We start from the raw sequence: 14892 nt of genomic DNA on the forward strand, positions 1-14892 counted from the left end.
TTTTCTTTCCATTGTATCAATGCCTCTTATATTAATGCCAAATATACATTCATTTTTGTGCCAGGTGCTTCCCTTCCTCTAGTCTTTAGGGGAGAATGGTGGGGGGCAAGGAAGAAAGAGGACAAAGACAGATTCTTCTGCCAGAAGGCCTCTGAAGGGTGAGTACTGCTGGCTCTGGGGGAGTTTTCCCACTCTCAGAAGTAGGTGAGTGTCTGGTCTCCCTGGCTACCTTCCTAGAGAAGCAATGTTTGAAGAAAAAAGGACCCATCACGGTGCTTGTTATAAATGAGAACCTCCTCTTTATTCCACATATAAAAGCTAGTTTCTGGAACTGGCCAGGGAAAGAGCTTTGGCCTGGCTCTACCTCCCTGTGAGTCCTAGGGGTAAAGGTCTAGATCCTGGTGACAAGGCCTTTCTCCAGGTAGGCATGAAAAGTCCCGCCCCCTCCAGTCCCAAATCAGAGAGTAGGAGCAGCCACATAGGACAGTTCATTGGTTAGGTGTAAATCAGCTTCCGGCAGGCTCTTCCAGGCAAGCTCTAAGATCCCATACTGGGCAATGCCCATGGGGAGCATGGTACGCACATTGTTCTGCCCGGGGAGGGGAACCACCTCCTGGAATGCCAGAGGCTCTTTATGGGCTTGAGAGCCACCACAGAGCAGGTGGTAGAACAACCGCTCCCCAGGGGCTAGCTCGACGGCCCTTAGGGCATCTTTGTAAGTGACCTCTTGGAATTGGGGCTCTTCTCTCAGTAGCAGGTCCTGCATCAGCTTCTGGATTCGAGGAGACTTGAGCTGGTATAGGTCCATAAGACGGTTGAACTGTTCCATCCACGCAGCACTGTCTCTTGCGTATCGCTCCTGCAACATCCGCAGAACATGGTACAGTGCCACAAATGTCTCCCACAGAGGCACCTCCTCCTTTACTTTAGAGACGGGTCGTGCCTTCTTCTCCAACTTGGGCAATCTGGCAAACCTGCCCTTATCCTTAAAAGCCCAGAAGTCTTTCTGAAACATCAGCGCCAGGGTTTGTTTTTCAACAGGGTCCAGGGCACCTGTGAAAATGTCTCTTGTGGCAGAATCATAGTATCGCATCTCCATCCCCCTGAGAGCAGTGGCTATCTGCTTTGCCCGCGCACTCCGGTAAGGCTCTCCCAGAAGATGCCAGTTGATAGCCTTCGGGTCTGGGATCCCTTTGGTAGCTAACAGAGACTTTGGTGTGGAGACAGCCAGACGTTTGAGCCAGCTCTCCTTTTCCCTTCCTTTGATGGGAGGGATCACTTTCAGGTACTTTGGACCCAGGGGCTCCTTACTGGGCTTGGAGACATATGTGCCTCTGGATTCCATGATCTGCTTGTGATGGCACACAATGGCTTCGAGCTTGGCCAGGTGCATCCACTCTAAGTTCTCCTTTGCGGTGAGGTCTTTGAGAAGCTGGCACAATCGGTGGAAACTATCCCTGGAAAGCTGTTCTCCTGCCTCTATCTTTTCTAGGACATGGTGGATCCACTCTACATCTGAGAAACTGATGTCTGGGTAGATTTCCTCAGCCAGGATTTTGGACAAAGGTAATTGTACCTCACTCTGTTTCTTCAGAGATGGATGACGCTGCAGGATCCACTGCCACTTGGCCCCTAGCGGTTTGCCTTGGAGTTTCTGAGCTTCTATGGTCTTCCTCAGTATGTGGGATAAATATGGGGTCTCTAAGTCAGGCTCCTGGGCCTCCAAAACTATATCCAAAACATGTAGAGGCATGGGCTTATATTTCTTCAACAGTTCTAGTTTATCTATAAACCCTGCCCCTGGGAATACTCCAGGCTTCCCAAGTGCTATGGTCTTATCGTCCCAGGATATTTGTTTAGTTAGCAATGGCTCTGATATCTTCTGTTTGCTCCCCAGAGCAACTGAGATCAGTTGCTTGGGAGGGCTTTCCAGTTTTATAGCACTGCTTTTGACGTCAGGGATTCTTTTTTCAATATAAAGGACTTCTTCTCTTCCTCTTAAGTGCTTTTCCCCTTCTTCTAGTAATTTGTATATTTTTTCTCTTTTAAAAATTGCTTTTTTCTTGTCTACCTCTTCTAACAAGCTTCTGTCCTCTCCTTCCTCTTTCTCACTCAAATATTCCATCTCTTCATCACTTGTGCTTTCCTCCTCAACCACTTCCTCTTTCCCCTCTTCCTTCTCCTGTACTTTCTTCTTTTTTTTCTTTTTCCTTTTCTTCTTCCTCTCCTTCCCTTCTTCTTCCTCCTTCCCCAACTCCTCCTCTACCATTTCCTCCTCCTTCACCTCCTCCTCTTCTATTTCCTCCTCTTCCTCCTCCTCTTCCTCTTCCTCCTCCTCTTCTTCCTCCTCCTCCTCAGACAAACTCTCTTGCTCTATTTCATCTAACAGGCGTTCCATTTCTTCAGAAGAGCTCTCCTCACTTTTCACACTTTTCACCTCGTCCTCTTGACTGAGTAACTCTTCCTGTTGTGTATCAGCTGTCTTTAGCTTTTCTCTTTTTCTTGACTTATGTTTAAGGAATGACTTTGCCTCTTCTTCCTCTGTTGTTTCTTCTTCCTCTGTTTCCTGTATGACATCTCTCTGTTGCCTGGCCAATATGCTTTCTTGTTCAGTAACATTTTTCTCTCTCTTTATCAATCTTCTAATTTCCTTGGCTAGTCTTCTCTGCCTCTTAGCCAGTTTCTTCTCATCTATGGTAATTTCTGGTTGTTCCTCGGAAAAATCCCATTCCTTGGCATCAAGTTCATTCTGTACCTCGTTCAATTCCCTTTCCTTAAGGACAAATAACCTCTTTAACTTTGTCATCTCTATTTCTTCCTGGGTTAGTTTCCTTTCTTCTTTAATAAGGCCTTGAAGTATCTTTAAGACTTTGCTGCTCACTTTTAATGGTTCCTTGGAAATTCCCTTGCTTTCTTTAGCTAATTTCCTTAGTAACCTGGCTAGCTTCCTTTGTTCCTGGGCATATACTCTCTCTCCTCTAGTAAATTCCAGTTTTTCTTTGGCCATGTCTGTTTGCTCTGTGGCCAGGATCCTTTCTTCATAGAGCAATATCTTTTCCTCTAGTGACAATTTCCTCTTGATTAGCTCTAGTTCATCCTTAGGTAGTCCTTTCTCTTTGGAAGTTTCTTGAGTCTCTTCCTTGAAGAGAATTTCCTTTTGCTCAGCCAGTGTCTCTTTCTCCCAGGTCAGTATTTTCATTTCTATGTCCAGTTCCTTTTCTTCCCTGGTAATAGACCAGTCACCTCTGAGCTGGTTCAGTTCTTGGAACACTGCCCTCTTCCCTACAGCTAATTTCATTTTGTCTTGGGCAACTTTGTGCTGTTTCTTAGCCAGGCTTCCCTCTAATTGGGTCAGTTTCTCCTCTATGGTGGCCAGTTTCTCCTTCCTCTGGAAGAGTTTCTCCTTTTCCTCCATCAGCTTCTTCTCTATCTGAACCAGCCTATTCTTATACATGTCATGTTTCTCCTTCTCAGGGATTGATTTCTTTCTGTTCTGGATGAGGCTTTCTTGGAGCTGGATTAAGGTTTCCCTCCTCTGAGCCAATTTCACCTTCTCCTGAGCCAGTTTCTCCTTCTCCTGGGCCAGATTCTTTTGCCTCCAGGCCAGTATTTCTTTGGCATTGGGAAGTTCTTCCATGTTCTGGATAAGCTTAGTCTTCTCCTGGGCCAGTTTCTGCTTATTCTTGATCAATTTCTCCCTTTTCTGGGCAAGTTTTGCCTCCTTCACTGGCAGTGTTTCCATGTTCTGGGCCAGTTTCTTCTCTTCCTGGATCAGTAGCTCTTCCTCTTGGGCCAGTTTCTGCTTTTTCTCCATCAGTTGCTCCCTCTTCTCGGTAAGTTTTTCCTCTTCTCCAGGAAGTTTTACCTTGTCTTGGGCTAGTTCTTTCTCTTCTTGGATTAGCAGCTTTTCTTCCTGGGCCAATTTATGCTTATTCTCCATCAGTTGCTCCCTTTTCTGATCAAGTCCTTCCTTTTCCTCAGACAGATTTTGTTTGTCCTGGGCCAGTCTCCTCTTCTCCTGGACCAGCAGTTCTTCCTCCTGGATCACTGCTTTCTCTTCTGCATCCAGTTTCTCTTCTTGAGATGCCAGTGTCATCTCTTCCTGATCCAGCCTGCCCCCTTCATTGATCAGTTCCTCCTCTTCCTGATTCAGTTCCTCTTCTTTCAAAGCCAGTTCCTCCTCTTCCCAGGTCAGATCCTCCAATTCCTGGGCTAGTTCCTTTTCTTGCCATGCTAGATCTAGCTCTTTCTGGGCCAGTTTATCTAGTTTCTGCATCATTATCTTTTTGACTTCAGCTAGCTTCCCTCCTTTCTTTGCTATGTTCTCTTCTTCTCGGGCCAGTTTCTCCAATTTCTTGGCTAGTCTCTTCCTTTGCTGGGCCAATTTCTCTGCATCCTGGCTCAGCATTTCCTCTGTTTGGGCTAGTTTTTCCTCATTCTGGATAAGCTTCCTCTCCATCTGGACCATTTTCCTGTCTTTCTCAACCAGTTTCTCATACACTTGGGCCATTTTTCTCTCTTCCTGGGCTAGTCTCCTCTCTTCCTGTGCTAGCTTCTCCTCTTCCTGAGCCAGCTTCCTCTCTTCTTGGGCCCGTCTTCTTTCAGCCTGGGCCCGTTTTCGCTCAACCTGGGCCTGTTTGTATTCTTGGTGGATCTGCCTCTGCTCTTCTGTCATTGGTGCTTTTTCTTGTGCTGCTGCTGCTGCTGTTGCTTCTGCTTCTTCTTCCCGCTCCTGAGGTGGTTCTTCCTGCTCCTGAGGCGGTTCTTCCTCCAGAGTCACTTCCTCCTGAGTCACCAACATCTTCTTCCTGGCCTTGGCTGACATCTTTTCCCAGATCTGTGACCATTCATTCCATGTCCGCTTCATCTTGTCCCTTCTGACTTGTCCCTCTTCTGCATCCGGGAGCAGCTTCTCTTCCTCCTCAAGTAGTTGCTCCTCTTCCTGATGACTCTGGCTTTCCCATGTTTCCTTCCATTCATCCCACGATATCCTTGTCTCACCGAAAGCATTTTTCCATTGATCCCAGGACTTCTTCCACTCCTGCCAAGACAGTTTTATCTCATCTTTAAGTGGCCTTCTTTCTTGCTCAACCACTTTCTCCTTTAATTTGGCCACCTCCTCCACTTCCTGACCCATGCCCCTCTCTTCTTTGGCTATCTTCCCCTCTTTTTTATCCACTTTTATCTCCTGCTGGACTGCTTTCCTCTGTTTAGAAGGCTTAGAGGATTTCTTCTCTTCTTTCTTTGATATTCGTTTTCCCTTGCTTAGGTCTGGTTCTGCAAAAAGAACTTTCTTTTTCTTGCCTTTTTTTGGACTCACGTGGGTTTCCTGCAGGTCCTTTTCTGTCTTTCGCTCTTGTGTCTCTCTTGTCTCCTCTTCCACGTCTCTGATCATCATGTCCTCTCTAATTGCTGATCCGTGAATAAAAACTGGTTTCTCCTCTGGCCAGGCTACATCCCAGTCAAGGTCCTCAAGCAGTTCCTCACTGTCTTTCTTCAGCAGGGGGCAGATCTCCTGAAAGAGCTCCCAGCTGGGCCGTCGATCAGCCAGCATCTCCTGAGCCGTGGTGACTAGCTCATTGTTGAGAGCTTCTAACATTTTTGTCTGGGAACCAGATATCCTCAGGGTCATAAGACGACACAGGTCATCCCGCCACATCGAGCTATCTCTAGACCTGAGGCCAGGAGCTCCAGAGGCACCCCGCCCTGTGATTTGCAGTGGCTTCATAATTAAGTCTGTCTTTCCAGTATGTGGCAATCCCTCATGTGTAACTTCAGCGTCTGTTACTTTTCTTTTGCGCCTCTTTATGGTTTTCTGAGATACTGATTTCCGGCTTCTTTTGTCACGTGTCTTCCTCAACATCTTCATGGTCAAGGCCACGTGATCCTTTGAGGCATCTACCTCTGAAGATTCTTGTTCATCATCTTTTGAAACCTTTAGTATACTGGAGGCTGAAGATTTAGCCTCCTCCACCTCAGTGGGTGCAGGTTCACTCTGATCACCTTCATCCTCTAAGGGACCTGGCTCTGTGACAGTTTCTTTGAGCTTCTTGAGGCTCCGCAAAAATTTTCGGGCTATAGGGAAAATCAGGAGATGCAGATAAGGAAAGCATGGGAGGCTTAGATAACACCTTTCCCAATTGAGCTAAGATGAACTGCTGTAACAGAAGTAGTGACAGAGGGGGCTGAGGCCTTTAACAAGAAGGCCTTCTCCTTGCTTTATCCCCAGTGCCTTCCTTCCCTCTTCCCCTCTCCACTCCACCTCTGCTGAGTCCTACAGATAGGTTTTGGGGTCCCTCTTAATTTGGGTGGATCCTTCCTAGGAGGGTTCTTTTCTGTGAAAGGATCTTTTTACTTATCTCTGTTCTTCTCTGATACCTCTTGTCTCACTTTAGCCCTAACTGCCCTGCCTCTTGGGGACCCTGAGGCATGAATCAGATTACCCCATACATACTGTGCTTTCTGACTACTGGCCGGCCCCGTCTTGGGCCTTTGCTGTGCTTGAAGGCAACTTCAGGTTCTTCAGGGACAGTATCAATTTCCTTGGAAAGAGCAGTAAGTTCAGATGCCTCTGAGACATCTAAAGTAAAAGTAGGCTTTTCATCACCCTGGTATAAGGTCAGGTTTTCATTCAATCGCTGTGCCACTTGAGTATGAAGGATTTGGAGATCTGGGGCTCGTAGTCCCAGCAGACGGTCCAAGGTTTCATCCCCAACCATTTCCTGCCTATGAAAGTCAAAGGAGAGAAAGAACCATGCTGAATCAGGGACAAGAGGGAGACAAGAAGTAAAGAACTGTTATAGAACTGGCAGGAAACTGGGCAATGTAACTCACAGAGACAGCATATTTAGAGGAAATGATGGCCAAGAAGAAAGAAAAAGTCTAGGAAGTCAAGATGGCAATGAATGAAGTGACCTGTATGGGGGCTTCCGGGGTAGGAGAAAAGGGTGAAAGGGGTTCTTAAAGAGGCAGGGGACAAACAGGAACAGGAAAAGAAATGGAGAAAGGAGTGGGCACTTAGGGGATCATCAGATAGTCTAGGAATGGGAAAAGACTATGAACAAGGAAAAAAGAGCTCATGAACAGAGATGAAGAGACAGTGAAGGAAGGGAAGGGGGAAATGGGGAAGAGGAAGAAGAAAATCAGAAGCTAGTAAAGAACAGAGGAAGGCACAAAGAACTTACTGCATCTCCCGGAAAGTATCTCGACTCTGGACCAAGTTCAAGAGTGAAGTCTTAGAATGGACTCCAGTGTCAGCCATGAGGCTCAGGGTCTTATTCCTCACTCTGTCATCTTTGTCCATTAGTCCTTGGGCCAGAGGCACGGCAAAGAGATGAGTAATCATTCCTAGACGCTTCAGCCCTTCCCAGGCCAGCTCTCGAATCAGTGGGTTGGAATTGGTTGTATCATCCAATAGACGGTGGGCTGTTTCAGAGCGCAGGGGAGGAGACACCTGGTAAGAGGCAAAGATCTGCCCGAGGGCACCAATACAGCACTGGTACTTCAGTGGAGTAGCATGGATTAGAATACTGAGAATCGTCTCTATCAGGCTATTGATAGCAATTTCACTCATCTTTTTCCCCAGCCAACTGCGGTTTGCGGAGTCTGTAAGAACGGTGTAAGTGATATCCTTGGACGCTCTTGTAAGGAGGAAGTCTTCATCTTCCTTTTCATCTATGTATTGTTCTGCGTCGCTTATAGCTCTTGCCCGGCTGTGCCAGAAGAAGAATTGTTGAGACTTGTCCCATTCCAGCTCCCGCACGGGTGAGTGCAGGCTGCACTGCAGGTATATCGGGCTGCCCTCTGGCCAGAGACGGGCCCGGATCACCGAGTTAGGGATGTAGCAATCTGGAGCCAAGAGCCATTCCCGCCCATGACCAAAGTAGCACCGCAGTATCTGATAGGGGTTGAGTTCATCCCAGGTAGTCAGCTGTAGCTGGGGAGGAAGCACATAATGGAAATAAGGTGGTTTTTTCACCTGCGACACATCAACTTCCTTACACCTGGAATCATGTTTGAAGGAAGAGAGTAGCACAGGGCTCCCTTGCTCATCTTCTTCAATGACATGTGGCACATTATGATCAAAGGCAATGGCTCGATGATTGACAAGACTCTCCAGACCCACCAGTTGCTGCTGCCCGTGTCCAGGGTAGATATATTTGGGCACAAACATGGTCTCGAAGGAGAAGAAGAAGCTTGGTATGAAAGGCTTAGGGACTTCGAGCACTTCATCTGTCAGACCCATAAGGGGGAGGTGAACCAGCAGGGTTGCAGGAAGCAGCTTTAAACAGGACACCAGATAAAGACTCTCGTTGAAAGTTACAAGCAGGTCACCCCGGTCATTTGCAAAGCAGAGTGGGCCAAAATGCAGTGATGAGTCCAGCATGGCTATGAGTCTCCCATGGAAGTTCCAGATCCGGACAGAGCCATCACTGCCACCCGTGACAAAAAGACTCAGGGACAGGCAGACATCAAAAGAGATGATGGTGCATTGGTGCAAAGGCAAGGTCTCTATGAACGTTGAGCCATCCTGTGAGCCAGAAGACAGAAAGTCATGGAACTTCCAGAGACGCAGGCAGTTAGTCTGGGTGATAGCACCCACTGACTTGGGCAAGAGTATCAAGTGTGTTAGCTGACAGCTGCAGAGAATGCTGGCAAGGGTCCGCAGTTTCACTCTGACCCCTTCAAGCACAGCTTCTGAGAGGTGTATGTAGTCATCCATTCCATAGGAACAGAGCAAAGAGTTTTCTCGGCTACCAGAGAGCCCTCCGGGCAATGTAGAGAGGGCTAAGACAGACCCAAAGTGAATGTATGTCTCAATACGGGCACAGCTGTGCTGGGAGAGCACTCTAATCACACCGCTCTGGTATCCAGAGAACATCAGTCCTTCTAGACCCCGGCCCAGGTGAAAGTGCCCATAAGCCAGGCACTGTACCAGGTCCTGAGAATCTGGTGAGGTGCATAAGAGATACTTGGCCATGCAAGGGGAGCGGGTGGTGTCAAAGACCAGCACGTCTGGGCTGCCTGTTGCTACAAAGAGCTCCTCTTTATTGGGGTCATAGGCCCAATCCGTGGCCTGGTCCAGAATTGAGAAGGGCCAGGTGATGACCAGGAGATTCCCCGTTAGTGGGGACACGAAGCGCAGCAGGCCATCCTCGGTGGTGCACAGGATCCGGAACCAGTTACTGCCACAGTGGACCCGGCGCACCTGCAGGGGAGCAGAGCCACAGACATTGAAGAGGCTATAGAAGAAGGGCAGGCTGCGCAAGGAGAAAGAGTGGGTAGTCTGGCAGAAGAAAGTGGTGCCATCGATAAACTGGAGCCGATACAGCTCCTCGCCCAGTTCAAGCCGCCGTAGCAGATTGCCTGAAGTCAGGTTCCACTCTTTGATTATGCCTTCCCGGCCAGCTGTGAGCAGGGTGTGGGCTTCTGGCTGGCTGCGGATACAGACCACCGAAGAGAAGTGGGCCTTGAAAGTGTGGAGGGAGTGGCCCCAATTGAGGTTCCACACTTGGATCTCCCCAGTCTTGTTTCCAGCGTAAAGAAAGCCCTGCTCAGAACAAGTGAAGCAGCAGGTGATCGAGGAGCCACTGATGGTGGAAGAGAACTTCTTCACCTCTGCCAGGAGGCCATGGCCCTGGCGCTCCAGGACCCTCACCACATTCTCGCACATGGCAATCAGGGAGCCGTTGGGGCCATTCAGCATGATGTCATGGACCAACTCGTCACCAGGCAGGGCGACCATGTGGGCTATTTGGAGACCCCTGCCGCTGCGCTCAATGGTCCAGGTGACCACTGCCCCCAGGATTCCCGACAGAAGCATCTTCATTTCTGGGTCATAGCAGAGGCAGGTGATGTTAAAGCGACAGGGTACTACCCCCAGGGATTTGAATGACCGAAGGTGGTCCCCAAAGAGCCGCAGAAGCAGGTCACCACAGTAGACCACAAGGATATGAAACGAACCTGTGTGGACCATGGACTGGATGGGTGGCAGCCGATCTGTCATGGAGAACGTTCTCTTCTCCACCATGTCCTCAGTCTTGCTTTTCATCCATACTACAGCCTGAGAGAGAATAAAATGGAAACTATCTAGGATAGGTAGTAGAAGAGGAAAAGGCAGAATAGTCAGCTATTTTTCTCTTGCTAAGGAGAAGTTGGAAGATCCTAGAGTGACTTAACCCACTGGTTTGAGGAAGTAGAAATCCTGTAAAATCAGGAAACCTAGGACTCTTTCCCTAACCTTGGCCTACTTTAGGAGAAGAATAAAATCTACTCAACATGGAGATGGTAACAGGAGAAAGGATGAAGGAGGAGTCCTGGGTCCAGATCATGTTCACTCAAGGGGTATATCTTCCTGGATTAATCTAGGGTCAAAAGTTACATGGCCATGGCCCCCACTTAGAATGGGCTAAGGAGAAGAAAGACTGGGGACTTCTACCTGTATTTCTTTTGTGATTGTTGTCACCCAAGAGAGGGAAGAAAAGAAGTGGACGTCACTGAAGTAGTAGCATATAAGCGGCATGTTTTGAGGATGGCGAGACTCTTTGAACAGGATCTGGGACCGGTCACTCAACACAACTACATCAGTCTTCGGATCATCTAAATTTTGCTGGGAAGAGGCATGGCATTAAACTCAGAGACCAGAAACACACATACAATAAATATATTCTCACGCAAGTCACAATCGAAACCAGTGTCAAAGTTCTGCCTCCGCCCCAAGGATCACTCCTGTGACACCCACACATGCAGTTTATCACCTGTGGGACACCTGCACCACACAAGCAGGGAACAAACCCCTCAACACAAGAGTGAACCAAACCACTGTAGGGTCTATGTCGCATCGGGGGAAACTGATATTCCTTCCAATGTGAAGTTAGCTATACCCGTCCTTGAACATTTTCCCTTCTGTCTAATAGGGTACATATGTCATGAAAGAAACATTTAACAGATTATCAAGGCAAGTACACTGCCATATGCCCACATGTAAAGTAACAGGGTGTCCCAAAAGTCAGTGCAGCTTTATTAAAGCCTAAAATTGCACTAAGTAAGACTTTTAGGACATGCTACCTGGCCTTTAAATTTGACAGAGGACAATAACCTATCTATACACACATACATACACACATATGTATAAATGACCCCATGGTGATAGAGCATGTGCTATGAAACATGCACCTGGCATCCTTCTACAAAGAGCCAAACCATAGCGAACCTGAGGTTGGAAAATGTTCTCTCTGGTGCCTTCTTCCTTCTCATCTAGAAAAATCTCTATTCCCAGAGGGTAAGTTCTTCTGATAGCGCTCCAAAGTGTTCACCTCTCACTATCAAAATGTCCCAGCAAGAGGTCTCTAGGCTCACTTGGAAGTTGATGGCCTACTTCCTGCTATGGGGATAGTTGTCCTTATGATTTTCCCTGCCTGCTTCCTCTTTCCATAGATGATCTATGCTCCTCTAAAAGGCTCATAACTGTTCTAACAGACAGGGGCCAATAACATGTCTGTCCTACATATACATTACCTTGCTTTTCTGTATCATATCACTTAGAAGGTATTTAAAGTCCTTCCACAGGGGGATGAGTCTGGGAGAAGTCATCACGTCGATTATCTGCTGGTCTTCCTCAGGACTGTTGTTTAAAAACCGGTGGGAATCTGAAAGAGGCCAGCTTAGCCACTGCTGCTTTTTAAGATCTGGAAATCAGAAGTCCAGAGCCATGAACTCATGCTTATTGGACACTTTTTGAAAGTCAAGAACTATGCATAAGACATACGTTCTTAGGAGGAGAAGGGGACGACAGAGGACGAGGTGGTTGAATGGCATCACTGACTCAATGACATGAATTTGAGCAAGCTCTGGGAGATGGTGAAGGACAGGGAAGCCTGGTGTGCTGCAGTCCATGGGGTCACAGTTGGAAATGACTGAGTGACTGAACAACAATAGCCTGGGGAGGTAGATATTATCTCATTTGAGAAAACTGAGGCTTGGAGAGCATAAATAAAGGAAATGGAGCTTGAATCTTAGCATGGGCTGTCAGATCCAATAGGATATTCTAGGAGAAAGAAGCAGAGAAACCTAAAGAAGCTGGAAAGGAATACTGTCACCGGCAAATAGTTATTCTATGTTCATGGTGGGCTGTCAAGAGAGCTTTTTGCAAGGACTAGTAGTTCCCAAAGTGTGGTCCCGTGACCACCTACACCATGATTCCTGGGGGAGAGGTTCGTCTTAAAATGCAGATCCTTAGGTACTGAGGGCTTCCCTGATAGCTCAGTTGGTAAAGAATCCACCTGCAATGTAGGAGACCCCAGTTTGATTCCTGGGTCAGGAAAATCTGCTGTAGAAGGGATAGGTTACCCACTCCAGTATTCTTGGGCTTTCCTGGTAGGCTCAGCTGGTAAAGAATCCACCTGCAATGCGGGAGACCTGCACTGGGTTTGATCCCTGGGTTGAGAAGATCCCCTGGAGAAGGGAAAGGCTATCCACTCCAGTATTCTGGCCTGGAGAATTCCATGGACTGTATAATCCATGGGGTCGCAAAGAGCTGGACACGACTGAGTGACTTTCACTTTCACTTTCAGGTACTGAAGCCGAACCATGGCAGTGGGATCCTGAGTCCTTCCATTGTAACAAGCTCCCTAGGTGACTCAGTGGACGTTTAAGTTAGACTCCTGAACAGAAAATCAAGATAAAAGGTGCCTAGGACTAAGAGTCAGCCCCACGTAGTCCAGCTGGAGAAAGAATCCAGTCATTCAGCCATGCAGGCTTTCCCAGGCTTGCGGAATCAAGTCACTTTCTTGTGTGTGATACATCTGCTATTCATCTTCTTCCTCCCATTCCCTTCTCTCTAGCCTTCGTGAGGATAAACCTCTACTTTTTCTGACTGGATGTGAATAAAGCCTACTTTTAACAAGTCCCCTTTGTCAAGGAGTCTATCATTACTGGTCTGACGATGGACTTGTTTTCCTTATTTGTATTGATAATATGAAAATGCCAGTCTCGCCTACTTCACAGGATTGTTGAAAGGATCAAAGATGATAATTCCTGTGAATACCTTTTAAAGTATACTCTGAAGCAACAGACAATCATGACTGCTGTTTTTAGGCTGGTTTGGTTCTACAGAGAAGTAGTTATTTCCTCCCAACCTGTACTTTGTACTTTTCAGTTGCTCTGGAAACATTATAGCTAAATTTATAGTCTGGCCAGCAGGGGGCAGTGGAAGCCATCCTTGCACCTGCCAGATGAAGGAAAACTGGTGGACTTTTTTTTTTTTTTTTTAATTTTAAAATCTTTAATTCTTACATGCGTTCCCAAACATGAACCCCCCTCCCACCTCCCTCCCCATAACATCTCTCTGGGTCATCCCCATGCACCAGCCCCAAGCCTGCTGTATTCTGCGTCAGACATAGACTGGCGATTCGATTCTTACATGATAGTATACATGTTAGAATGCCATTCTCCCAAATCATCCCACCCTCTCCCTCTGCCTCTGAGTCCAAAAGTCTGTTATACACATCTGTGTCTTTTTTGCTGTCTTGCATACAGGGTCATCATTGCCATCTTTCTAAATTCCATATATATGTGTTAGTATACTGTATTGGTGTTTTTCTTTCTGGCTTACTTCACTCTGTATAATCGGCTCCAGTTTCATCCATCTCATCAGAACTGATTCAAATGAATTCTTTTTAACGGCTGAGTAATACTCCATTGTGTATATGTACCACAGCTTTCTTATCCATTCATCTGCTGATGGACATCTAGGTTGTTTCCATGTCCTGGCTATTATAAACAGTGCTGCGATGAACATTGGGGTACATGTGTCTCTTTCAATTCTGGTTTCCTCGGTGTGTATGCCCAGCAGTGGGATTGCTGGGTCATAAGGTAGTTCTATTTGCAATTTTTTAAGGAATCTCCACACTGTTCTCCATAGTGGCTGTACTAGTTTGCATTCCCACCAACAGTGTAGGAGGGTTCCCTTTTCTCCACACCCTCTCCAGCATTTATTGCTTGCAGATTTTTGGATCGCAGCCATTCTGACTGGTGTGAAGTGGTACCTCATTGTGGTTTTGATTTGCATTTCTCTAATAATGAGTGATGTTGAGCATCTTTTTGGTGGACTTTAAAAAAGAAGTAGTCCCCAAAGGGCAATCCTCAGGACAGCAGCATCAACATCACCTAGGAACATGTTAGGAGGCTGAGCGCTGAAGAATTGATGCTTTTGGACTGTGGTGTTGGAGAAGACTCTCGAGAGTCCCTTGGACTGCAAGGAGATCCAACCAGTCCATTCTGAAGGAGATCAGCCCTGGGATTTCTTTGGAAGGAATGATGCTGAAGCTGAAACTCCAGTACTTTGGCCACCTCATGCGAAGAGCTGACTCATTGGAAAAGACCCTGATGCTGGGAGGGATTGGGGGCAGGAGGAGAAGGGGATGACAGAGGATGAGATGGCTGGATGGCATCACTGACTCGATGGATGAGTCTGAGTGAGCTCTGGGAGTTGGTAATGGACAGGGCGAGCTGCGATTCATGGGGTCACAGAGTCAGACATGACTGAGCGACTGAACTGAACTGAACTGAACCCTCAACCTACTAAATTGTAAAGTCATAAGGGTAGGACCCAAAATTGAGTTTTAAACAGCCAATCTTAAAGTCTGGGAACTGGTGGTTTGGAGAACTCTTGGAATTCCAGGTCATTTGGCGGGGCATCCTGAGGTAAAGTCAGCAGAACCCACCCTCTGGCATGGTTAAGCCTAGACTGTGTGTTTCCACAGAGACATGATGGCTGGATCTGGGGCAGGGGGAGCAGCAGGCAAAGCTTATCATCATCTCATGTGTAGGGTGGGTAAGAGCCCTCCCCCCCGCCAAAAAAAACCCCACATCAATCACTTCATGAGTTCTCGA

The 14892-nt window shown here is 47.3% G+C and overlaps 1 protein-coding gene across 2 annotated transcripts; it reads right to left on the reverse strand.

Annotated features, from left to right (window-relative positions):
- On the reverse strand, nt 310-11592 carry LOC102177559 (WD repeat-containing protein 87). 2 transcript variants are annotated; one of them, XM_005692520.2, is made up of 6 exons: nt 11518-11592; nt 10563-10609; nt 7185-10085; nt 6455-6726; nt 4052-6075; nt 310-3799 (listed from the first exon to the last, which is right to left on the reverse strand). In XM_005692520.2, the coding sequence occupies exons 1-6, from the start codon at nt 11590-11592 to the stop codon at nt 458-460; spliced, it is 8661 nt and encodes a 2886-aa protein (XP_005692577.2). In that variant the 3' UTR covers nt 310-457. The 2 variants fall into 2 exon arrangements, with proteins under 2 accessions (XP_005692577.2, XP_013826551.2); XM_013971097.2 differs by having other exon boundaries at nt 7185-10063; nt 10439-10609.

Source organism: Capra hircus, chromosome 18 (assembly GCF_001704415.2).
Source record: "Capra hircus breed San Clemente chromosome 18, ASM170441v1, whole genome shotgun sequence".
Lineage (NCBI taxonomy): Eukaryota > Metazoa > Chordata > Mammalia > Artiodactyla > Bovidae > Capra > Capra hircus.